This window comes from Aphelocoma coerulescens (assembly GCF_041296385.1).
Source record: "Aphelocoma coerulescens isolate FSJ_1873_10779 chromosome Z unlocalized genomic scaffold, UR_Acoe_1.0 ChrZ, whole genome shotgun sequence".
Classification (NCBI taxonomy): domain Eukaryota; kingdom Metazoa; phylum Chordata; class Aves; order Passeriformes; family Corvidae; genus Aphelocoma; species Aphelocoma coerulescens.
In genome coordinates this window covers 43,289,488-43,314,120 of record NW_027184085.1, presented here as the reverse complement: position 1 = coordinate 43,314,120, position 24,633 = coordinate 43,289,488, and the positions used below count along the sequence as shown (strand labels likewise).

Here is a 24,633-nt window from a genome sequence, read left to right as displayed (position 1 = left end):
TGTTTCTAATGTTGTTGTGAGAAATTATTTTTCTCCTAGGAAATAAACCAGAATGAGTGATTCTTAGATCAGATTTTTAGGCATGTTTTTCATGTATAAATGAGATCCTAGCAAAATGCAAAGAAATGGCAGAAGTGCACTGACATGGTTAGGCACCTGGATTATATGACATTTGGGATGAGGCAGAAGGAACTCAGTTATTTCAAGTAGGAGAGGAAAGATAAAGGGAAGGATGCAGCTGCAGTTTTCTGATGCCTAAGGGTCTGCAGAGAGAGGATGAAGCCAGACATTCCTTAGAGGTATGCTGTGGCAGACAGCAGTTGTAACTTGTGTTCAGGGACATTTCAATTTCCATAAGGAAAAAAAAAATCTCAGCAAGAATGCTTAGCACTGGAAGAGGTTGACTAGAGAGGCAATGTTGAGTCCACATCCCCAGGTATTTATAAAGCATGGCTGGAAATGGCTCTAAGAGAGCTGATTGTACTTTGACACTTGCCCTGACTTGAGCAGCAGGTTGGACTAGCTGCCTTCTGGAGATCATTTTCAGCCTAAACTTTTCCATGACTGTCTGATCCTTCCTGAACATTTATACTGCTCTGTCCATTTTATATAGTCACAGAATAAATGTGGCAGGTTTTGTGGTGGAGTTTTTTTCCATTTTGGAAGAATTGTTTTTATAGTTAGGCATCCATTTGAAACCAAAGATACATTAGCAAAGCAAGCCTCTTTTTGCAGTGGGATGAAATAAATGACACATAACTTCCTCCAGTGGCTCTACATTACTTTTCTAGGCATTGTATTACATTGACACTGCTTATCTGAAAGCTAAATTTTCTGTATTAGTAAAGGTTGTTCACATTAAGTAAAGCTGTTTATTCCTCTCTATTAGTGAAAAGTGTTGTAGGGTATGCATGCCTGCATATGTATGGGAATGAGAGAGAAAATGAAAAGTGTGTGTGGTGTATGCACTGCGAAAGGTGGGGAGGAGTATCTGACGCAGCAAACTGTGATGGTTATGAAAGTGAGTAAAGATGCAAACTCCTTTGTAAGGACATTATTCTTCTGTGATGTTCATTATCAAATATCCCCTCTAAAAGGGGAAAGTCAGCTTATTCTTTTGTAATAATCTTACACTCAAAGCTTTGATTTGTTGTAAATAATCTGTCAACTGAGAATCAAATATCTGCTTGAAGGAAGTTTCATTATATTTACTACCAGCTTTGAAATTTCAAAAGAGTTCAAGCTGTGCATAACTGAGTAGCATCTTCTGACACAATGTTATTGCCAGGGACTATAAATATCTGCAGTTTCTAACTGATGCTGTTGTTCTAGCAAGACCAGTCCCTCAGTCCACTGCTACAGGTTGTTTTACGGAGACGGACTGCAGTAAGTTACATGCTTAAAATTTTCTGTCTATGCTGGGAGGAATTTGTTTGGGTGACATGAAGTTAGTTAATATCACCAAGATATTCATGCTACAGACACAGCCTTAAAGGTGAATTGAAGCATTAAAAATAAGCCTTTACATAAATATTTGAGGATTCTAAGTCAAATAATAAGCTAAGTAGATCAATTAAACAAAAATAAAACAGATGAGTGTGTGGGGCTCTGAGATAGTCTCAGCTGCCTTTGGTAGAGGTGTAGCTGTGTGACATAGAGCAACTACAACCTTGGTGACACAGCGACTTCTCTGCAATATGGTCCTGTCTTACAACCATATCTCTTGCTTCTACAGTACTTGTGTGTCAGAAGAGGGGCAGGTATTTCTGCTGCTGGTTTTGATCCAAATCGATCTCAAAGGCTGGCTACCTATCAAGTAAATGAGTATTGCCAGTGATGAACTGTAATTATCAGAAGGGATGAATGTCTGTGCTGAAGGTGCTGAAGGATCACTATTGGGAATAATAGCTTTTCATGGAGTACTAGCAGAGGCAATCAAAGAAGGTATTGTTTGTTGTCCGTTACCACTGAGGGGTGGATTGAAAGTTGCTACACAGCCAAACTTGTTTGGAGAGAACAAAGAACTTGTTTTTATGAATGGGGTGGTTTTCTTATTGATTAGGCAAGGGAAAGAATCATACTGACAGAAGCAGATGCTTTCTTGATTGTTGACAGTGTGCATGTATATAATTTTGTTGTAAGTGTGTATGATTTATTCACATATATAAGCCGGTTGCACATCCACAGACCTTGCACTCCACACCTGTCTTTAGCACATGGCCCATGAAACCTTTAAAAGAAACCAATTCAGAAGTGTGTTATGGAAAAAATGTGAGAGAAGCAGTTGTAATTAGAGCAAAGGGCCACACTGGGAAGCTAAGATATTTTTCTTCTTCCTAATCTGAAGCACTTGTTCCAGACTGAAGTTGTTTGTACAGTGAACTGAAGTCATGGTCAAGGCATGGGGCATGTTGAGAAAAAAGAAATCTCTTACCCAGGATATGAAAAATGTGAATTTCGAATCCTCTCTGAATTTGTGAGATTGGAAGACTCCTCTTCTACTTCTTAGATCTGGCAATAAACAATACACTGTCCTGAGCTACAAGCGTGCTTTTCCTCTTAGAACGATGTCATTTTGCAGGAAAAAGCCAGCTAGGTTTCACTGAATCAAAAGCAGAAGTTTTACATTTTGGGATGTAGACTGCACAGTCAGCTGGGAGAGCTGTGTTGATTCTTTCTCTACAGCCTGTTTCTATGTGATAGTCTTGCAGTAAAGTGTGCAAACAATCCAGGTCATGGATGTATGAAATTGTGTCAGATGGAGACTGGTGCTACTTGAGGTGTTAGTTTCTTCTCCAGAAAAAAGTTGTCACTCTGTAGGAAAGTATTTAAATCCCTGTTCAAATTACAATGGAGGTATAGCTCATGTCTTCCTAAGCTCCTGAATATTCCTTATGTAGGCAGAATGCGGCAATTTCCGTATGACTGGGTTACCTCCTGGGGAGTGGTGGTGATTCCCCTGTAGCCTGGGCCTCATGTGCATGTACTCAGGAAATGCTTTTGTGCCTGAGGACTTGAAGGTGTGCAGGAGTCCTGTAGTCAGAGCCTCTTCTTAGTGGCTCAGATACTTTATGTAACCTGTGATTATAGTAGCTGGATTTTAATCTCTCTGAATTTTTTTAGGGTGGGGTTATTGTTTTGTTAGCATTCTTGTTGTTTTCTCTTAATTGCCTATTTTATGTCAAATGTCCTTGCTGCAGTATTTTTAGCCATCTTGCTGGAGTAATGCAGTATTCCTAGCTTTCCTTTTACTCAACTGTGTTTAAATAATATACGGATATGGAATCTTCTTATTTTCCATAGTTGCACACAACAGAGGTCTTATTGCACAGAACCCTCCTGTAGAATTTATTTTTTATTTTGGCAATGTAATTAAATTTTTAAGATTAATTAATGCATCTTTATTCTGACTTTTATCTTGATAGCACATGCGTTATTGATGTAGCTGGGTTTTTTGTAGCAGTTGTTATCTCTTACATACTTTGCCTTCAATAATGACCAGTTCTTTGTAATTTTTACTTATTTATGAGTATATAAAGAAACAATTGATTTTGCCTAAAGCCTCTTTTGCTTGTTATGTGGCAGCAAATGTGGCAGTTGTTTGAATACCAGTAGTACCAAAGTTACTAATTCCATTTATCTAAAGTTCTTCGAGAAGAGCTACAGTTTTCAGATAAATGAGATCTCGTGATGGGGATTTCTGCCAGCAATTTGGAAAAGGTTGGCTGGCCAAGAACAGATTGTCCATTGGTTTGTTAATGGGAGAGATATCTAAGGCAAATGATGGGCAGACAGCTTGTCTGCAGAGCTGTGTAGTCTTCTCATTCACTGCAATCCCAAAAGACAGAGGTTTCAACAGTTTATGGGACCACAGTGTTCTTAGTGTTTAGCACAATGATGTATTTTATTGTGAACTGTCAGTTCTGAATAGAAATGCACTGCTAGCTATAACTTTAAGAGAGATATGTTAAGAGACGTCTCTGTACATGCTAAGGTTAAATTTAAAGTTTCCAATCACTAGCTGCTGTTTTTTACAAAGAAGTGAACAGTGCATAAACTGTTCCTGGAAGCTGCACTGTGCCTAGGAGGAAGGCAGATTAACCAGGTGGCTTATAAGAGATCTTTTTTAACCCAAATGAGTTTACTTTTTAGACTTAGATCTATATCTTACCCTTGCAACTTTAGATGTTTGTATGGTAAGCCATAGCTATATAGCTTATAGGAGGTGGGGTTTTGGCACAAATACTAACACTGAGGTTTTATTAGAAATTATCCTCAAAAGAGCGATGAAAACGTATGATGTTTTATAAACTAGGCTGTAGATCCACAGTTAGCAAACATGAGTAAGGCTAGAGTGTAGCAGAAGGTTGTAAGGCTAAGCAAGTGTCTGAAGGATCAAAATAAGAACTTTAATTTTAGATAGCCTAAATTTATAAGCTCTTTCTAGGTAATCAAACACCAAACATTTATGTCTGGAGAATACATACTTTTTTCTTTTAGTAAATGCGTTAGTAAGTCTTACACTGTCACCAGTTGTAGGGGGATCAGTAAGATCTTCTCAGATGTAGTGGGATGGACTAAATCATTCACATATATATGCATGATACAGAGAGAGATAGACAACATTTTTTAAGCGTGCATAATTTATATGTGTTACATTGAAAAATATATCTCTATATTGTATTTACATAAAACCTATATTAAACGTATATTTAAACCACAGACCCCTTTTCCACTGGTATTTTATATGTTAAGTTTAATTTGTGAGTTAATTGACTTTGTGAGTTTGTTTTTAGCACTTTCCTGAAGAGTGACTTATTTTTTGGAGAGTGGTCATGTATTATAAAATGCAGTGCAGGAGCTTTCCTTTTAAAGATGAGATTGATTTTGCAAAACATTTCCTCAAAATTTCTGAATATTTGATTGTTTCCAGAACATAATTGTCATTTCAAACATCACATTTTTTGCTAAAGAAAGCCTGATATTCCATTGTGGATGCTGGGAAAAACTTCATTTGGTTTCAACGACCTCGGTCCCAGAAGCTTCACATCCACTCAAGATGATCTAACAAAATTTGGCTATTACAACAAGGAGTTTAATTTTGCATTCTGTTTTAAATTAGATTATTTAAAATGGCATTGCTAGCTGCTGTCTGTAAATCTGACCACCTTCTGGCTTGAACAGTTTTTGTGTAATTGGGTGGGGGGGTTTAATATATATCGTAGTAGTAATGGGGATTTTGTTGGGTTTTTGGAGGGGAAACTTAAAATTAACACCATCAGTAACCTCAACCTTACCATAAATGTAACATGTTTTCAATTTGTAGCTTTCTGTAGATTTGGAGGCCTGTTTCCAGAGTTTGGTTTTGTTACTTTGCTTCAGCTGCTTATAATGACATCAGCACTGACTTTCAAGTCGTGTCAGTAAAAATTCACTTTTTTGTTTCTAACAAACCTATATCATTCTCTGTCATTCACCTGAAATATTCTTTCCTCTTCGCAAATCATGGAATTGTTGCATGTATTTACCTAACACATGATTTTATGGCAAATCTGTATTTGTTGTCTTGTATGCTGAGATACAATTACATCAAGATATTTTCTCTGTGATTTATGAAGATGGACAGACAACAATTCTGCAATGTCAGTGAGACTATTTTTCCTTCAGATCCAACATGAGTTGCGCTTTCTCCCACAAACTAGAGTGAGACACATATTCTTTTTATAAGTAGTTAGGTGAAAGGATGCAAATAATCTTTCTGACTTTATTTGAAAAGATGGATAAAATTTCTGTTTTCTTGGTATGAGCTAATATTTATACTTAGTATAGACCTTCAGTATGAGCCTTAGCATTGGCAGAGGCAAATAAGCATATATATATTAAAATCCATAGCTATTACTTTCTGCATAATGAGAGTTATAACATAGCCAAGAGTAACAAATCCTAAAAAGTACTGCAGAGGTAGTTTGATGGATGAGTTTCTCAAGTGCTGTTTTGGTTTACAGATAAAAGAAAATCCAAGAATCAAAAGGTGTCAGAAGGTGGAAGAGGAAAGCGATACTCTTACAAGTTACCTCAGGAGTACAACATAGAAACTGTTGTGGTGGCAGATCCAGCTATGGTTTCGTATCATGGAACAGATGCTGCCAGAAGATTTATTCTAACCATCTTAAACATGGTAGGAAATATAAAACTAATTTTTGATGTTTTGCCAACAGTTCATACACAGCAGGCTTATTTAATTACTCCTTCTAATGATTCTGACTGAACACCTGTAAGGGACAGTTACTACCATGACCATCAGCAGGCTGTCAAGACTTAGCCCATATGTTTTGCAGCAGAAAACCGTGGTGATGCAGACTTATCTGTACTGTCTGGTCATACATCTCAGGGAAGCCTGGAAGTGAGAGAAGATGAATTTTTGGTTAGAAGCTCATGGTGTTGTTGGAAAGGTTGGAATATTGGGTAGTTTCTGATGACTTGTTAAGGAGACATTATGCTTGTTAAGGAGACATTTTCATTTCATGACATTTTCCTCTTCCAGGAAGAGGATTTTGTGATCAATGGTGGTAATAAAAAAAGGAAGAGTGATGGACATGGACAATTACATTCCCTTCTGGATCCATCTGGAGCTATAGTGCACTCATTTGGTGCATAAAGCAGTGAAAAATAGCATCTGTAGTATACAAGGAAAGATTGCTCTAAAGAAGGGGAACAATTAGGCTGAACAATTAATATAAGAAGGATAGGAAGAATTAGAGAATTAGAGGTTGGTTCAGACCACTTGGTCCCCGATCATGGATTTAACTGAATAGAAATTTTCATATGAACAGTATTAAATATGCATGTAAATATTTGGAGAAACAGGCCACAATTTATAAAGTGGTCATGGCCATTCAGAGGATAATGTGTATTTTTATGTCCCCGGAATGAATATTGCCTAAGCTCTGTTTTCCCTTCAGAAGACCAACATAGTACATTATCTTAATGTTCTGTTCAAATTATGGAAAATAAAACAGTTACAGTAGAATATGAGAGTTTTGAGGTTCTTTGGGGTTCTGTTGTTTTTAGCATACAGTGTTCTGTTATTTTTAGTGTACGTGCAATACAAGTTCATATTTTTATTTGTTGGTTTTTCTGTCTTAGGTTTTTAATCTTTTCCAACACAAGAGTCTTGGACTACAAGTAAATCTTCGGGTGACTAAGCTTGTTCTCCTTCATGAGACTCCAGTAAGTATTTATGATGTTTGTCTTAGCCTGTAGAGGGTAATGTTACTTATCTTGTTGCTCCACAAAAGCTTGCAATATTAATGAACTTTACTGGCTAAAAAAATTTGTCAGTTAACTTTTGTATATTATTTAGTGATTTGCACTGATGAGCAGCCCAGATTAACCTTCTCCTAATTCATGTGCTGCATGTATTGAAACTTGTCTGTGCTTACAATTAAAGTCAATTAAAGTTTCTATGTGGATATCAGGTAGATCTTAAGAAAATCTGCTTCTGCTTTGCATTTTGTGCATTCATGTATCTCAACAGAAAAATAGTCTTTAAGCCCAATGGATAGTAGAAGGAGGACTGATACTCTCTGTTGGCCAATCCCTAGACAAGTAGAAGCTGATATAGCACTTAGTTCATAAGGAAATGGGATTCCCTTAACAATAGTTCTAATTTAAAATATTATAATTTTCCAGTGAATAAGTAAGTATTTCTTTCTTCAGTTCCTCTCAGTAGTTGGAGTAATCTCATTTCATGTTCAAATTCTGAACCTTAACGTTTATACTTTTCCTCACTATAACGAAAAATCATCAAATAAATAAGGCAAGAGTTTGAGTGAACAGATGCATGTACACTGTCAATGCGCTGTCTTCATTTGTATCTTTAACATGAGAAAAAGGTAGTCTCTGCTCCTGAAATTTGAGTTGTTTTGCTGTGGATATATTATGTCATAAAAAGCAGAATATTTTTAGTAACTCAGTCAAAAAAGGCTCTGAATTCTATTTACAGAATCCTAGTTTTAATAAAATGAATTGTTTTTTATTTCCAGGCAGATATGTATATTGGACATCATGGGGAAAAAATGCTGGAAAGCTTTTGTAAATGGCAACATGAAGAATTTGGCAAGAGGAATGATATACACTTAGAAATGTCGACAAGCTGGGGAGAAGACATGTCTTCAGTTGATGCAGCCATACTGATCACAAGGTAAAGTAGTGGAAGATGAGCATTAAAAAATAGTCATAACACCAGTGTGAACATAGATTGAATTAGATGGCCAACTGTAGTGGTTTGGCCCAAAATACTCATTACTGTTTATCTTCTGTGAGATAAGAATTAGGAGAAACACAAAGCAGGCACCAAACTTGAAAGAATATAAAGAAGTTTATTAACAGACCTAAAAGAAGGGAAAAAAAAAAATTGCACCATACCTTCAGAACTCTCCTCTTTCCTCCACCTTCCTCCCTTCTCCCACTGACGATGTAAAAAGACAACCCTTGAGATGTTCAGTCTGTTTATCACTTCCATAATAACCTTGTTGAGTCCATTTAGAAAGAGAAGTCTCTTCTTGCTCGTGCTATGAAAACATTATCACAATGAGACAGCTGCCCACTTCCAAATATTGTTCAGTCCATTTAGGAAGAGGAGTCTCTCTGCTCGCATGTGAGTCCCTTCCCCCGACTTGCAGCTTTTCCCGCAACTGCTTTCGAGGGTCATCTCTTGAAGTTTTTGGGGTACAATTTTTAAGGTTGAGCCGTTCAGAAACAAAAGTTCTCTTCACTCGTCTCTGGGAGCATTTCATCTCTAAGAACAGAGGCCCTTCTCCTTTCCTGGGAGCAAAGGGTCTTCCTCATCTTCATCTCTTGGACTATCTCTGGGAGCATCTCTAGGAATTGAGGTTTTCTCCTTTCCCATTTGGAGCAAAAGTCCTCATCGCTTCCATCTCTCCCTGTCCAAACTTCTCATGAAATTACAGCTGCGTCAGCATCTGCCTATCTCAGCGCAGGTGCTTTTGCTCACGAGTTGAACATTCCACCCCCCATATCTTCATGAAATTACAACGGGATACTCTGATATATCATAGCTTCACAACAGAATTTCAGCTTTAAGCCTCTCTTCTTTCTCTTCCCTCAGGTTTTCAGCTCTTCACAGCACTAAAAGGGTTAATCTCCCCTCGGCCTTGCAGCTGTGTGTGGCTTTATCGCTGTTGGTCCCCTGACCTCTGCCGGACAGCGGTGCCGCTTTGCTGAAATCTTGGCTGCAGTGGAGAGGGGAGGTGGGGAGTTCCGAGCCACTCTGGCTGCCCACAGCCCTGCTGGGGGGGGGTCATCCTGGAGCCGTGGCCTGGCCCGGCCTGGCCCGAGCAGGGGCCGGGCCTGCTGGCCTTCTCTTGGGCCCCGCAGCCACCTGTCCCAGCACCAGAAACGAGAGAGAGCTGGGGGGGAGTTTTTCTATTCTTAAGTGTGTGTCACAGAGGCGGTCACAACTTTAAGTGGCTTAAAGAATTGTCCATATTCAAACTGGCCAGCTGATAGGTTCTATCAGGTCCCAGAGGAAGCTGTAAGCACCCCATAGCAAGGACATCCCTTCCAGGACTATGCTTGCTAACCTATGACACCGACACAGTAAGAATTTAGTTTTCAATGATGAAGGGAGCATTTTGAGGCATCTTGATCTCAAAGATGTTGGTAAAGTGTTGGTAGAGGTGGTGCAGAAAGCAGTATTTCCCAGATGGTAAACGTTTGAAATGATTAATAGCTTACTCTCTTGTTTCTTCTTTGGCTCTATAGCTGAGGTCTTATCTGTATAGCAAAGGTTGGAATCCTTCATCCATGTGCCTTCATTTAAAAGAGGCAGCCCACACAGACCTGCAGATACTTTCATTCAAAACACAAAACATATTTAAATCTTTCAGAGCTAGATCAGCAGTAGGCACATTACTGAGTTATGCGTTCCTCTTACTGACCTAGAGCTAGTATGTTTCATTGTGTGCAGAAGGTACTTCATGTACATGCTCAACATGTGCTCTGCAGCCACAAGGTTATGATTCCAGATCTGCAGTTCCTTGTAACTAAGTGTCAGGCATTTCACAGATTGAGAAGGAAATAGGCCTCCAGTTCACCTCTTTTGTTCCAAGCAGGTACTGTCATGTTTTTGGCTGTAAGTGGTGCACAGGGGGATGCATGTTGGTGTTCATCCAGAGTGCAGACACGATCCAGAGGAAAGGACAGAATGATGATTCAACCAGCCTAGGGTTGGACTTAGTGCCATTTTTGAGGTGGAGCTGGATAACCTTCAGTGCTCCCTTCCAAAGACAATTCCTGTGATTTGCTGTAGCGGAATACCACTGCGCAAACCCATGCTGGTCAGTGATGTGGTATCCTAAAACCATGTGTAAGCTTTACACTTACATGACAGAGCACTGTCACTGAGAACATAACGCATTTTTCTTTTAGATTAGTTACATTCTGATTATTCCAATATCTATAATGTATTTCAATTTTCTGAGGCAGAAAAATGCTTCCCTAAAATTTCCTGTTTAAGAGAGCTGTTCACTTATGGGAAGCAGGAAATTTAGAAAATTAGCTGTGGCAACAGCTTTGTTGCCATTTTTGCTGTTCAGTCCCTTATCTTTTCTTGGAAAACCCCCCACTTTTTACTCTATGTCATCCTTCTGTATTTAACGTGTATGGTTGTTTTATGGATAGCTGGGGCTTTGAGGGGGCAGATTAGTTTTTGTTACACATTAACACATTAGCTAAGCAGTAGCTAAGCTTCCCACAAGCTCTTTTCATCTTTGGTGGAAGACATGAGAAATGTCCTCTGCAGCAAATTTTCATTAGCTCATCAGAAAGCCTACTTGGGGTAACAGACTAGAAATAGATTTTGCAGATTAAGACCCCAAACTGATTTTAGTAGTAGTGAGTGCATTGCGGGGCGGGGGGATGGGGGGGAAGTCTAGATGGAGAAGAAAAGAAGCAAGCAGTAGGAAAGAGTATAATGCAGTACTTGTGGTCGAGGCACGAGCTCTGGCGTGCCCCAGGTCAGAGAGAGTCCAGCTGTGTTACTTCTGTGCATCACTGAAGAGACTTCAGCATCAGGAAAAGGGCTGCTGGCTGAGCTAGCTCACTGGCTTCTTTGCAGAGGAAAATATAGCAGGAACCGATAGTACGGGCTCATGTTAGCTCGGAGACAAAGGAAGTGAGAGGCTGTTCTGGTCTGACTCCTAACAGGTTTATTGTGAGAAGTTTCGCAACCCGAACAAGCTCGGAAGGGATGGAACGCGATGGGATCCGTCCCCGAGGCTTGTCTTCGGTTTTACAGGCAATTTGAAAACTGCGGTGAAAGGGGAAAACAACCAATGAGTTACAAGCCAGGGGGAGGATACAATTTAACAAGAACCACTGGGGGAAAGGTGGGAGTTATAACAGAGAACCAGTGAACAACCCAGTGACCGGGAATTTTCCCAACCCGGGGGAGGCGGCTTGTACCCGGGCACCGCCCAGGGGGTGCGGCTTAGGCTTCTGCCGCCCCTCGACCCACCCTCTGAGTCTGCCTCTTCGGGAAACTCGATCCAGGGGACGGGCTGGGATTGATTGGCATCACGCTGCCCCAGCCCCGCAGTGGGCTGGGTCATAGCGACAAGAGTAAACTTGGGCCAAGGCATAAAGGATACTTGAGTATCATATGTAGTATTGCGTTAATCAAGATGGCTAAAGGGGAATAGACTTCCTTACATCTAGATGTTACTTGTGACTGTTCAATGAGCAATAGCATTCTGCTTGTTTGCTAGAAACCCTATCCCTGGGCTCTCTTATTTGAGACAGCTGAGGCAGCTAGCAGTATCTGCAATAGCAGCAGCAGTTTGAGCAAGTATCAAATGCTTCAAGCCTGTATGGCCAGGAGAGTGAACCTAGGGCTGCAATCTTTAGCTGTTATATGTATCTTGTGAGTGGCAAGATGCTATAAAATAAATAAAGCCTGTGACACCTTTTTCCTCTCATTTATTCATCTTCAGTTTAATGAAGCTTCATGGGAAGAGGAAGAGGCATTCTGAACTGATGCAAGAGATGCTAGTTAAGATAGAGTCAGTGGTCTGGAGATATCTTCAGCTGTCAGTGCTTTTGGCCACACAGCGTTTAGGATTTAATGCAGCATTTCTGGGAGTATTGGTGGATGAGAAGTTGACCATGGACTTGCAGTGTACCTTTGTGGCCCAGAGGACCAATGGGATCCTGGGGTGCATTGCAAAGAATGTGGCCAGCAGGTTGAGGAAGGTGATCCTGCCCCTTCTATTTGCCCACGTCTGGGGTACTGTGTTCAGTTCTGGGCTCCTCAGTACAAGAAAGACAAGGAGCTACTGCAGAGGGTCTAGCAGAGGCCACAAAGATGATTTGGGATCTGGAGCATCTCTCTTATGAGGAGACACTGCAAGAGCTGGGCCTGTTTAGTCTGGAGAAGAGAAGACTTAGAAGGGATCTCATTACTGAATATAAGTATCTCAAGGGTGGGTTTCAAGAGGATGGTGTCAGACTCTTTTTAGTGGTGCTCAACTGCTGGACAAGGATCAATGGCTATAAACCAAAACACAGGAAATTCCACCTCAACATGAGGAAAAACTTCTTTCTATTGAGGTTGTCAGAGCACTGGAACAGGCTGCCCAGGGAGGTCATGGAGTCTCCCCCTCTCTGGAGACATTTACACCCCACCTGGACATGTTTCTTGGTCACCTGCTCAGGGTGACCCTGCCTTGACAGGGGAATTGGACTGAATGATCTCCAAAGGTCCCTTCCAACCCTAACAATTCTGGGATTCTGTGATTCTAAATGTGTGAAAGTCTGATCACATTAAGTTGCTTTTCTGCTTCATAATAATGATATACTGATTTCATAGAATCATAGAATTGTTTGGGTTGGAATGGACCTTAAAGATCATCTAGTTCCAAACCCTCTACCACATGGGCAGGGACACTTTGTATTAGAGCATATTGATCAAAGCTCCATCCAACCTGGCCTTTAGAATTTTCAGGAATGGGGCATTCACAGCTTCTCTGGGCGACCTGGGCCAGTGTCTCACACCTCTACAGTGAAGAATTTCTTCCCTCTATCTAATATAAACATAGCCTCTTTCAGTTTAAAGCCATTCCCCTTTGTCCTGTCACTACACGACCCTGTAAAAAATTCCTCTCTAGCCCTCTGGTAGACCTCCTTTAGATACTGGAGGGCTGTAATATCAGCTCCTCTCTTCTGCAGGCTGACCAACCTCAACTGTCTCAGTCTGTCTTCATAGGAGTGGTGCCTCAGCCCTCAGATCATTTTCATGCTTCTCCTCTGGACTTGCTCCAGGGTTGTCTGCAGTTTTTTACCAGTCAGTTTAAATACAATTTTTTGGATTGAATCTTTGATCAGTTTTAAGGAAATTGAAGTAGAGAGAAGGGAAGTGATTGGTTAGATGTCAAATAGTAGGTAATGCTGGAGCTAGAAATAAAAGATCTGTTCTTCTGATGTTTTTATTTTTCTGTGGTATTATTTTCTAGACTGTACTGCCTCCCATCTGAGAGCTGCTTTAGCTGCTAATAAATCACACCAGAGCAATTTTCTGACTATGGAAATGTTTTGCTAATCCAGGCTACCTCTACATATCATCAGGTTTATGGTACAGCTAACACCATGTGTGGCTCTACACGTGTGTTTTGTTAATTCAGAGTCTCCTTTTGTTTTGCAAACATGGAATAAGCTCCTTTGTCACAACTTCCAAAGAGCTTTGGACAGCAGTTCTGCTTTATTGAGAGAAATAATGTTGTTCATACAGATAAACAGCAACTGCTTGGTGTTTTTCGAGCAAATATGTAAAGTTTTGGATATGCCACAATTTCTGTGGCAGCACTCCTAAAACTTGCCGCATCTCCTGTTTTGTCTCACATGATAATAGGACAGCAAGGGTGCTTTGTAGAAGTTTTCCTGAGCTTTCACATGCCAGTTTTGTGTAGTAACCAAGAGTTAGAAATGAAGTATTGAGTGTTCTGCAGAGCTGATTTTTAATGCCTATGTACAAAGAGTGTAACATGGATGTTATAGAGACTGTTATTCAACAGCGAGAGAGCCATCATAGCCTTTTCAGGAAAAAGGTAGTTTTCAAAACTTATTTTTGCATTTGTTCTGTAAAGAGGAAAGCAAAACCAGCTTTCTTTGCTGCCCAAATAGACTTTAATACATATGAATCTGCTACGAATTCATTTCAATTTACTTTGGTCCTATTTCATTATGTCAGTTTTTGTTTAGTTTCCCTTTAAACTGGCTTATTTTGATGAAGTAATATCCTGTTTAAAATATGATGCCATGAAGGAGAAGAAAGGCAGAAAGAGTTTGTAATGTATTTAGAAAAGATTACTGGGGAGGTTAGATATAAAGAGAATGTGATAAATAAGACAAAAATTGATTTAAGGACTGTTTGATAAAACTACCTGTTTTGTCAGGTAATTTCTACTGTATTCAGTTATAAATTAGCATAGTTACTTTAGAGATAGACATTATGAGGAATTACTTTTCTCTGAGGAAAAAATGCACATACCGCATCAATGCCCTCCTTGCCTTTTAAATCACAGGGTCTGAGTGTGCAGAGACAAACCCTGACTTTGGTGGCGCTGAGATAACATTACCAGTTGCTATCTGCATAGGTTGCTTGACCTGAATGAAGTAACTGAAAATAAGGCAGGAAAAGGCCCATGGTGTTCCCAGTTGTTCTGTGATGGTATTAAAGTTCTTCTATATTCTGTTCTAGTTCTGACATTCTCTATTGCAAATTAGGTAATGAAGGCTTTGAAGTGTATAAAAGTGTGGTCACAAGAATGAGGCAGAATCTACCTTCACTTAAAAATTATACAGTGCATTGGTCAATCTGTTGTGTCAGAGTGGTTTTTAGAAGAACAAATATGAAAAGAATAGTACAGAAAAATACCAAATTCTTTATTGTCCTTCTCAGAAATTATATTTTCATACGTTCTTAGAACAGAAAGTAGACCTCTGATTCTCCTAATATTCATCAGGTAGTGATGTTCCATGTTGACCATGTGCATCAGCCATTTATTCATACTTCAGTATCTGAGGTCTCCTTGTCCTGGGTGATACATAACTGAAACAGTGCTGTTAGGCATTTTCACTGTAAGAAAGTGCCTCGTTCTAGAAAAGTAAGCAATGGCATAAACAGCGAGTAGATTTCATAAATATTATTTTACTTCCAATAGTTCCAGCCATCCAGACCTCTCCCCAAAGTTTGGACAAGATTTTTTTAAGTGTTACCGTTATCTTCCAATACACACAAGAAGTACAAGTTATTTTTCTGACTTTGCTTTTTATTCCTTTATTTCCTCAAGAAAGTCAGAGGAAGAAGACTGTGAAAGATACCTACATGAATGAAACTGATATTACAGGGTCACCCCAAAATCCTGGAGTGTTTGGCTGTCCCAAACTGCTGTAATGTATTGAGAGAGAGAGATTGGGTTATTAAGCAGCTACTGCTGTCCTTAAACTACTAGTGAATTTCAGCTTTGGAAAAGTGAGTTCTTGCAAATGCATGGTGAGAGATGAGATTATTCTTAATTTTGTCTTCATCACTGTGATTTCAATACTGCCAACTCTCTTGATAATTTTGTACTCAATTTATCAACTCTGCTGATAATTTGATTTATCAAGACATCAAGGAAGTTCATGAGAATCTCACATGGCATTACTGTTAATTGTTTAGTAATAGGATTGTAGATGCAGAAGAAAGCAGGAAAACATGAAAAAAGCATATTTAAATAAAAAGTTCTGTCCTTTTGTCTTTTTTTTTTTTTTTAAAGCCAGAATGTCCTGTAACATTGAAGACCTGTATTTTCACCTTGTGTATTTAAAAAAAATCACACTAGTTTTAAGTCATCAAATGCTGTTTTGGTTTTTTCTTTTTTAAGTTAAGTTTTCTTTTTTAAGGTAAGGTATTTGAGTCTGTGAAGTGGTTGTGGGAATGGATGTGGGAAAAATTTCCATGAATTTACCTGTTGCTCTCAGCTTATTCTTTCAAGCTGGTGTAATTAGGCTGTGTATGTTCCATTCACTAGTACAGCTCTGTTCCATAGGAATACATGGACTTAAGCTGAACTTAAAATCTCTGAGTATCTAGTGCGAGACCCAAATGTCAAATTTAGACAGTAATTTTTACATTTTAATTTTCCTGGTGAACAAGAAAGGTAGACAAGTCTTGAGACAAAAATTTAAAAGAAAGGAAGATTAACTGTGTTCTGCATTTGATTATTGGCACAGTTATTTACTTGCTGAATGGACAGTTGGACTTATTTCTAATTTTTGTTACTTCAGCTTTCAACCATGGATCTCTTTGTACCCTTTGCTGCTAAAATCTGTTAGAAAACTCCTCCCTATGAAGATACTTGTAGGCTGTGCTCAAGTAACAACTCTTCTTTGTCTCAGTAATTTACAGAGGTTATTCTATGTAATTTTTCTCTCACCTCTTTCCAGACCTTTTCCACTTTACAAAATTATTTTTTCAAGCATAAGCACCAAAACTGGACACAACGTTGTGTGAACAAAGGTAGTGGTGTTATTCTGACATTTTTCTGCATCTTTATCAAAGGATGCTATTCTGTCCTACTGCATGTTTTCAAAGGCTCATTTTTTGCTCTTGTTTTGTCTAATCAAGTCAGGAGGCCAGTTTTGGCTACATTAGAAGAAAATTTACTCAGATGAGTTATCTTTAAGATTTGTTCTGTCTTGATTCCTATGTGTATCTATCAGAACTTATTTAATTTTTTAAGTTTAGCAGGAATGTTCTATTTTCTTCTGCATCATTGTTTAATGGTAATGCTGTGTCTAGATTCTGTTTGATTCTGCTCAAAAGCGCCTTCCTTGGCTTCCTAACTATTCTATATCTGTTTTGATACATTAACTATACATTCAGTTCAGCTGTTATCACACTTCTGAACTGTTGTTTTTTGGTTAGACTGAAATGTGAGCTTTAGAAGGACTGTTTATATCATCCTTTTTAGTCTCAATTCAACTTTGCAGAGCCCAAGTGATGTGTTACCTTTTGAAATATTTAAATATTGTATTTCCTGTTTTTCCTGAAATTCACTAACCACTGCATACTAGTACCTTTGAGATTTATCTTCAGAATAATAAACAGTTTCTGAAATACCATTTATGCTAGTAACATTGTCCATTTATTTAAATTCCCAACTAAATAGTACATATGTAATTTTTCTTGTGGTTCATTAACATCAAAATAATTTAAAATATAATTATTGCCACTGAAAGTGCATTTATTAACTAGTAGATATGTGCTTTTTTTATATGAGGGAATTATTTCAGAATATCCTATTACTTGAAGAGACACGAACATCTTCAGTGTTGCAGTTATTCACTTTGCACAATGCAAGTGAAAGCATTTACAAAAAAAATTTGCCACACGTACCTTTAACTGCAACTATTCCATTTCAAAATCTTAGGATTTGTTAAAACTTACTGCTTGGGCAATAAGCCTCAAAAATGTTATAAGCCCTGGAATCAATATCAACAGAAGTTAGACTGCAGTTTCAAGCCTGTGCTACATGTTTCAAAATTACAAACATTAGAGAAATTTGAGTAGCGTGAAGCCAGAATGAAGATCTGGTAGACTGGTAAAATCTGTTATCTGTCCTCTTCTTTTTCTTCTTTTCTCCCATCTAGCATATGGAAGGAAATGATATACCAGCCTGAACAAAAACCAGATCTTTTGACTATTTTGACTTGAAAAGAACAAGTATTAAGTTCAACTAAAACGACAAATCGCTGGAAATTATTCACAAAAAATAAGTCTGGATTTTAATTTAGTCTTCCTTTACTGTTTGTGATGTCTTCTGTTGTACATCCCATCTACACATCAGGATTTACTTTAACAAAGACAATGTACTGAGATACTTGGTATTTAGAAATCAGAAAGTTTAGAAATAGCCTTTGTTTGCTGTGAAGGTCTTTCATAATGCTATTTGTAATCAGTTAAAATCTACTAACTAAATACAATTTTCTGAAACAATGCATTAGTGGTTACCTATCCTTGCTTATTATCCTTTTCTCGTGTTAGCCAATTCATTCAAGTGCAGAATTCAGGTATAAATAGTGTGAAAGCTCCTCTTTTCCTTCACTTGAATGAGACCTGTTTTCCCTTCCATGTGTATGCAAAGTAACTGTTTAGAGGAATGGATGTTTTGTGCTGGGTACTGCTTAGAGTGGGTGGGCTTTAACCAGTTTCTTGCTTTTGTTGACAGACTCAGTTAGTAACTTGTGCCACTAAATCTTCAATATGTGCTAGTGGTAATTTTAATATCTTTGCCCTGTTTTGCAAAGAGAAAGGATGAAAAGGACAAAGGCAAATAATCTGTCTGAGGACTTAGTAGTGTGCTTTATTTTTGTGAGAGTCACTGGTAGGTTTAGCTAGAACTCTAAATCTTTACTAAGGAGCCTGGTCTCAACTATATGTAATGCATTCATATTCCTGGAAATTAAAGGAGGTATTACATTCTTTCAATGTAAGTTGGGAACTAAGAATGGTTTACTGTATTTCCCTCTTGCCAAATCATAGCAGTACCATTTCCCCCAAGTCCCATAATGAAACCTTGAATGCACAACATAATCATAGTCAGATTCAGCCAAGAACTAAAAACAAAGCAAAAACAGCTCAGTAAGTATTTGAGAACAAAGCTATTACATGGGCAGAAACCTCTTGGATGTTGGCAGTTTTAAAATGTAACATGGTATTCTTTTACATTTGAAGGTATGCTCTATTATTTTCTCTTTTTTTTTTTTTTTTTACTTGTTATTACATCAGTTAATATTTATGGTGGTTGGGTGCGTGTGTGTGGAAGGCAATCAGTGTCCTTAGATTGTCTTTACACATGTTCTCTTGCTTCACCACAAGTCCCATATTTCTAATCGTTCTGTCATGTTGCTTAACAAGACAATAAGTCCCTTGTGTCACATAGCACAAAACAAAGAATTGTGTTACTACGCAGTGAATTAATGCAATTTCTTGTAGGTTTAAAAAAAACAAAACTAAACAACTTTCTTGTATATCTGATTGTAGTTTCTTGTTCACCACCTTTTGCTCAATTTCCCGGGCCCTTTTGAGTGCATTTCCAGAGAGTCCTTATCGGTTTACTCACAACTTTATTAATTTATAACACTGCTGCTCTTCTTCTCTACTGTGTAATTATCTGGCAGTGGCAACTGGTTAATTAAAAGCTATATAACCCCATGTATCTGTCTGTGTGGCCCTTAACAAGTGTCAGAAATTTGCCAACCTCTTGAAATTGCTTTTGGGTCTAAATCCCTATGTAGAAACAGTCTGTGGGAAACAAACAAACAGCTCTTGGAGTAGTTGCATTTGTAAAAAAGATAAGTGTCAGTATCTTTCATTTCAAGCACCAAACAATTCCTGCATTTTGTTCCTGGAAAATTGGTCTTTCTCTGTATGTGTATCTTTATCATTATCAATCTATATGTGTATCTGTGTACCTTCATGGACAGAATATAAAAACTAAATTTCTCTGATTCATATGGTCTCTCTCTCTAAAAAAAGAGAGCCTTAGTCTGTGGCACAGCAGAAAAACAGAACTTCTTTGTGGGGTTGCTATACCTGGAGTTCTTTTGTTGTATTTTTCCCCACTGGTTCCCTCCCAACCTCCCCAGTTCATGCATACCTCAGCAGCTCTTTTTTAACTTAAAATAAAAAATTAACATTACTCATAAACACTCCAGTAAAAAGCAGTTTTCCCTTTTCTCTTTTAGTAACTTGTGTGCCTCTGAGAAGAAGTAAAATACGTGTGAAATCAAAATGAATCCCAAGCAGATGTTTAACATACACTTGAAATATGTATTCTCCTTTATGCAATAGAGCAGTCTTATTTATAGACCTATGACTGGACTAAAATATGTATTGGAGATAGGGTAGTTAATTTTTATAAGTCTTCCATTACTATAAGGGGATGCCCTAGCAAAAATGTTTCTTGTAATATTCCTATTAGTTTTTTTAAAACATTGACTTGCTAGAATAAAAACTTTCTGACTCTGTCATTGATTTAATGCTGCATTTGAATCTCATGTTAAGCACTGAAAATGTTTTCATTTCAAATGGAAGAAAGACTAGCTTTAGAGTTGTTACTTCTCAAGATACTTACAGAAACAGAAAAGAAACAAACAAACCCCAAAACCCAAAAGAACTTAGAAATCAGGTGCAATGCAATTTGAATATATGGTACATGTAATGTCACCTGACTACTCTTAAATCTCTTCTGAGAATAAGCTGGAGTTTAACTGCTCTGTGTAATCCTGGCCTTTGCTTCCCCTTGTTCTCTGTTGAGATAATAGTGTTCTGTATTTATTCATTGAGCCGTAAAAAATGTTTCTAAATAGGTTACACAGTTGTTAACATCTAACAGCTTGACTTGCTTAACATTTTTCCTTTCCCCCCCCCCCCCGAATTCTAGGAAGGACTTCTGTGTACATAAGGATGAACCATGTGATACTGTTGGTAAGTAAATAAACATAAGAGACTGTGTATAAACTACTTAATAAAATTAGTGTTATATAAATAGAAATGTGATACGAAAAGGTGACAGCAAAATCAGTGATGGAAAGCAGTAACTAACTAAAATGAAAACTACATCTTAAATGCTGATAATATTGTTAGATTGATGTATGCTTCTAGAAAAATACTGTGTTTAAGTACAATATTTCCGTCTCTTTCATAGAGCAAACTTTAAGGTTTTTTTCTTTTTAGTCTCACTAATAGAAAATTGTTTTACTAGTTTTAATTATGAATATGAAGCTAAGACGATGTGTTTATGATTTTTTTTTATGCAATGGATTTATCTTTGGTGTGATATTTACCATATGTTTATGATTTATAAAAGAAGTCTCCATAAGAATCTAATGTATGATACAGTGTTTATGAACTATGTATTTATGAACTTCTTCAAAAGAATACAGGATGTGAGCTATTGTGAAAGGCATCTTCTGATATCTTCAGTTAAAGTGAGTGCAGGCTGCACTGAGTTTTTCTGTAAACATTTATGTAGTTCATGCGCTTTTTGGAAGACATTTTTTTGGTGTAAAGGTCTGGTGGAAAAGGTAGCAAAAAGTAGCAGTTGTTCTGTTCAGTTGTAATTCTGGTTGAAAACACGCCATGACCTTAATTGAAGGCTGTCGTGGTGTGTTAACAAATTTCAATTTGCTAATGTAAGTGTTTAACAGTTCTGTATGTGACTACGAGTAATCAGAACTAATTTTTTTTTCAGTAAGATTAGGATTATATCATACTTGTGCTCTCTCCTAAGTAGAGAAGAAGTAGATTTTTTTCCTGTTTCATTTCAGTTGCAAAGGTTTGAGGAGATATCTTACATAAACTGTATTACCTCACTACTTGCTAGTCTTTTTTCTCTTACTGCTGTATCCCAGATGTCTGTGAGTGTGTCTGTGGAATGGATATCAATAAAACAGCCTTCTAAGTAAGAATGGAATGTGTTTCACAGCAGTAAATGGTTGAAAATTCATAGTGTTCTTTCACTAATTGGTGTATTGGTCTTAGGTGAATTTTGTATGAGTGTTTTGTGTTTAGAAGCATATATTTTTGACTTACTAGTCCAAAAATATTTACTTCCAGCTGAAAGAGGAAGCAATATGACAAGAAGTCTTCATCATTTTATGTTGACTTAAACTGAAATTTAAATCAGGAGTACTGATATCTAAATATCAGTATATCTAAATCAGGATAGGTTGCTGCCTGAATTTCCAAATTGAATTGAATATATTCAAGGATTTTCCCTGAACAGTATTTTCTCTTTGGCTGAATCTTGTAGGTAATAGGAGGACCACTTATCTCTGAATTTGTCTGTAGAATTTTAAATGGAATAAGATTAAACTGACTCAAGTATCAGTTGTTAACAGTTCTGTGGTGAAGACGCTGGGATGAAACTTGAAAATGTGGCAGTCTATTAATTATTAAGTGCACAGGAAGTAAAGAGTTTGCAGTCTTAATATTGTGATAAGCAAAATGAAGTAGAGACCTTGACTGAATGACCTGGCATTTTGTGGATTGGCTCTTGTGGACTTTCCCATTCTCTGTGTTGTTGTTCAGAGGTTTCTTCAGGAATTAAAACTGTATGTATAGTTCTTTCCATATAGGGACAGTTGTGCAGCAAAAGCAAAGGTCATTCTTTTCCTTATATTTCATCATATATTTTATGAATTTCAATCATTACTTTCCCAGATGAATATAGCACCTTTCCACAGATTTAGGGTATTGTTTCTTCCATGAATTTTTAAAGTACTGTGGGTGCATGCTCACTGTTGAAAAGAAAATTTTCTGAGGCTCTTGCCCACCATCATTCTGGAGCTCATTTAAGGAAGAGTGTTGAAAAACTTTGCACATTCTTCTTGAAGAGAATTTTTAAGTTATCTTACTGGCGTGGATATATTATGTCAATTATCTTTAGGATAACAGGTCTATAATGCCAAGCTGTTGAAATTACATGTGGAACGTGGTTTCATTTTGGTATCTTCACTTTTATTTTTTTTCCCCCTAGGAAAACGAAAAAGAAGATTTTAGATTAGATCATGAGTAAAAGTTTATTGAAAGCAAATGAAGGGCAATTTGATCTTCCTATATTCATGCAACAAGTTTATAGGCAAAAAGAGACAGTACATTCCAGAGATGTGTCACATGTTGCAAATTACAGAATTTGCCAAAGGCAGTAAATGAGAAATGCTAATGTCCTATACGACTCCCCAGTGTCCAGATCTTGCCTCACCTTCCCCCACCTCAAAAAATCCAGAAGAATGCACAGTACAGACTTTTCTCTACCATAAAGAGAGGAATAATACATTTATCTCTGTAATATTAATATAACTGTACAGGTATGTGAGGCAGTCAAGGTGATCTTTGCAGCACTTTACACAATCCAGAAATGAAAGTCAAGAGAAGGGAGCATGTACAGGACAGACCTCGTTACTGGAAAGGGTTGTCATGTTGGATAATAGTTCTTTCCAGTGATGGATATTAAGCAGACAAATACTGGATTTATTGTTTAGTCATTACATGCCAAGACTCACAGTTTTCAGACTGGACATGAGTATCCACTTAAGCCAGAGAGAGGAAGTGCCAGTATTCTGTTATATAGACAAAGTTTTCATACATTTAGGTGGCAAATAACACACTTTTCTGTACTTCCAGTCTTCTTCTACAGAAAGTACAGAACTTATACACTTTTCAGTAAGTACTTTTTCATTGTCATGTAAAATAACAGTGATTTATATGAAGATTTAATGGTTTAAAGGTATAATTAACCAAGAACTCTGTTAACCAGAAAAAAATGTTTACTCAAAATCAAAACCATATGACAAATCTCCCTAGAAATATACTGAAATATACTTCATTAATGATTTTGAACAAAATATGTGGAGATAATCTTCTAAATATTCCTTCAGGAAAGCATTTAAGGTGGCTAAATACAATTTTTTTTTTTTTTTATAATGATAAAAAACATGATTTGGATTGATTATTAAAATGTTAAATTCTTACTTGGGAAAAAAAAATCTCTCTATCTTGGAGACCAAACATCATGGAGAAGAGAAGGCTTCGGGGACACCTCAGTGTGGTCCAGTACCTGAATATGGCTTATTAAAAAGAAGGAAGAAGGATTTTTTATGCAGGCAGATAGTGGCAGGATAATGGGAAATGGTTTTAAACTGAAAGAGGGCAGGTGTAGAGTAGATATAGGTAAGAAATTCTTTACTCAGAGGGTGGTGAAGCAGTGGAACGGGTTGCCCAGAGAAGTTGTGGATGTTCAAAGCCACGTTGGATGGGCCCCTGAGAAACTTGATCTAGTGGAAGATGTCCCTGCTCACATCAGGGGGGGTTTGGAACTAGATGATCTTTAAGGTCCCATCCAACCATTCTGTGATTCCAAAATCATTAATACTTCATATTTTATAGTTTTGCAAAGTAGACAGAAAGAGAAGAATTATTTCAGGAATTTTATTTGATTCCCCAAAGTGTGTTAAGTTTAGGAAGTAGACTGTATTTATTTTATGCCTTTCAATACTAAGTATTTCACTATTGCTAGAAATATTTGGAAATCTCTGATGTAGCCAGGGAGTTGAGGGTTTACTTTCTTACTTCATAAAATAAATCCAGAGTAACTCAGATTAATGCCTTCCTTATCTAATCCCATGTTTTTGTAAAACATTAAGATAGACTCTCATGTGGTATCAGTCAGCCCAGGTCAATTGACTACAGCTAAGATATTCTGATTTCAGCATTGTCAATTGTTGCAGCCACTGTCAAATTCATTCTGGGTGGAGAACCACAAAACAATTGTTTCAGGCTGAAAATTGACCAGATCCAAGTGTTCTTGAGCTTCCTCTGGTTGGTTGGTTGGCTGCAGCTTTCTTTTTTTTTTTTGCCCCTCCTGTTGTGCTCACGTGTATGCTTTCCATCTCTTACTCCTGCACAGAAGTGATATCAAGTGATACCTTGTGATTCTCACAGTTCATCTGTAGCTTAAAGAGAGGTTTCAGACCTTGTTTTTAGTGACATAACAACAGAGGATTACA

General features: G+C 37.7%; 1 protein-coding gene across 1 annotated transcript in view; it reads left to right on the top strand.

The window, feature by feature from the left end:
• Positions 1-24,633, top strand: part of ADAMTS19 (ADAM metallopeptidase with thrombospondin type 1 motif 19) — a 135,718-nt gene that overhangs the window by 26,981 nt on the left and 84,104 nt on the right. The window contains exons 4-7 of the mRNA XM_069002224.1: positions 6,006-6,178; positions 7,147-7,230; positions 8,046-8,203; positions 20,508-20,551. Of these exons, the coding sequence (XP_068858325.1) occupies positions 6,006-6,178; positions 7,147-7,230; positions 8,046-8,203; positions 20,508-20,551 (459 nt within the window). The remainder of the gene's footprint in view (positions 1-6,005; positions 6,179-7,146; positions 7,231-8,045; positions 8,204-20,507; positions 20,552-24,633) is intronic.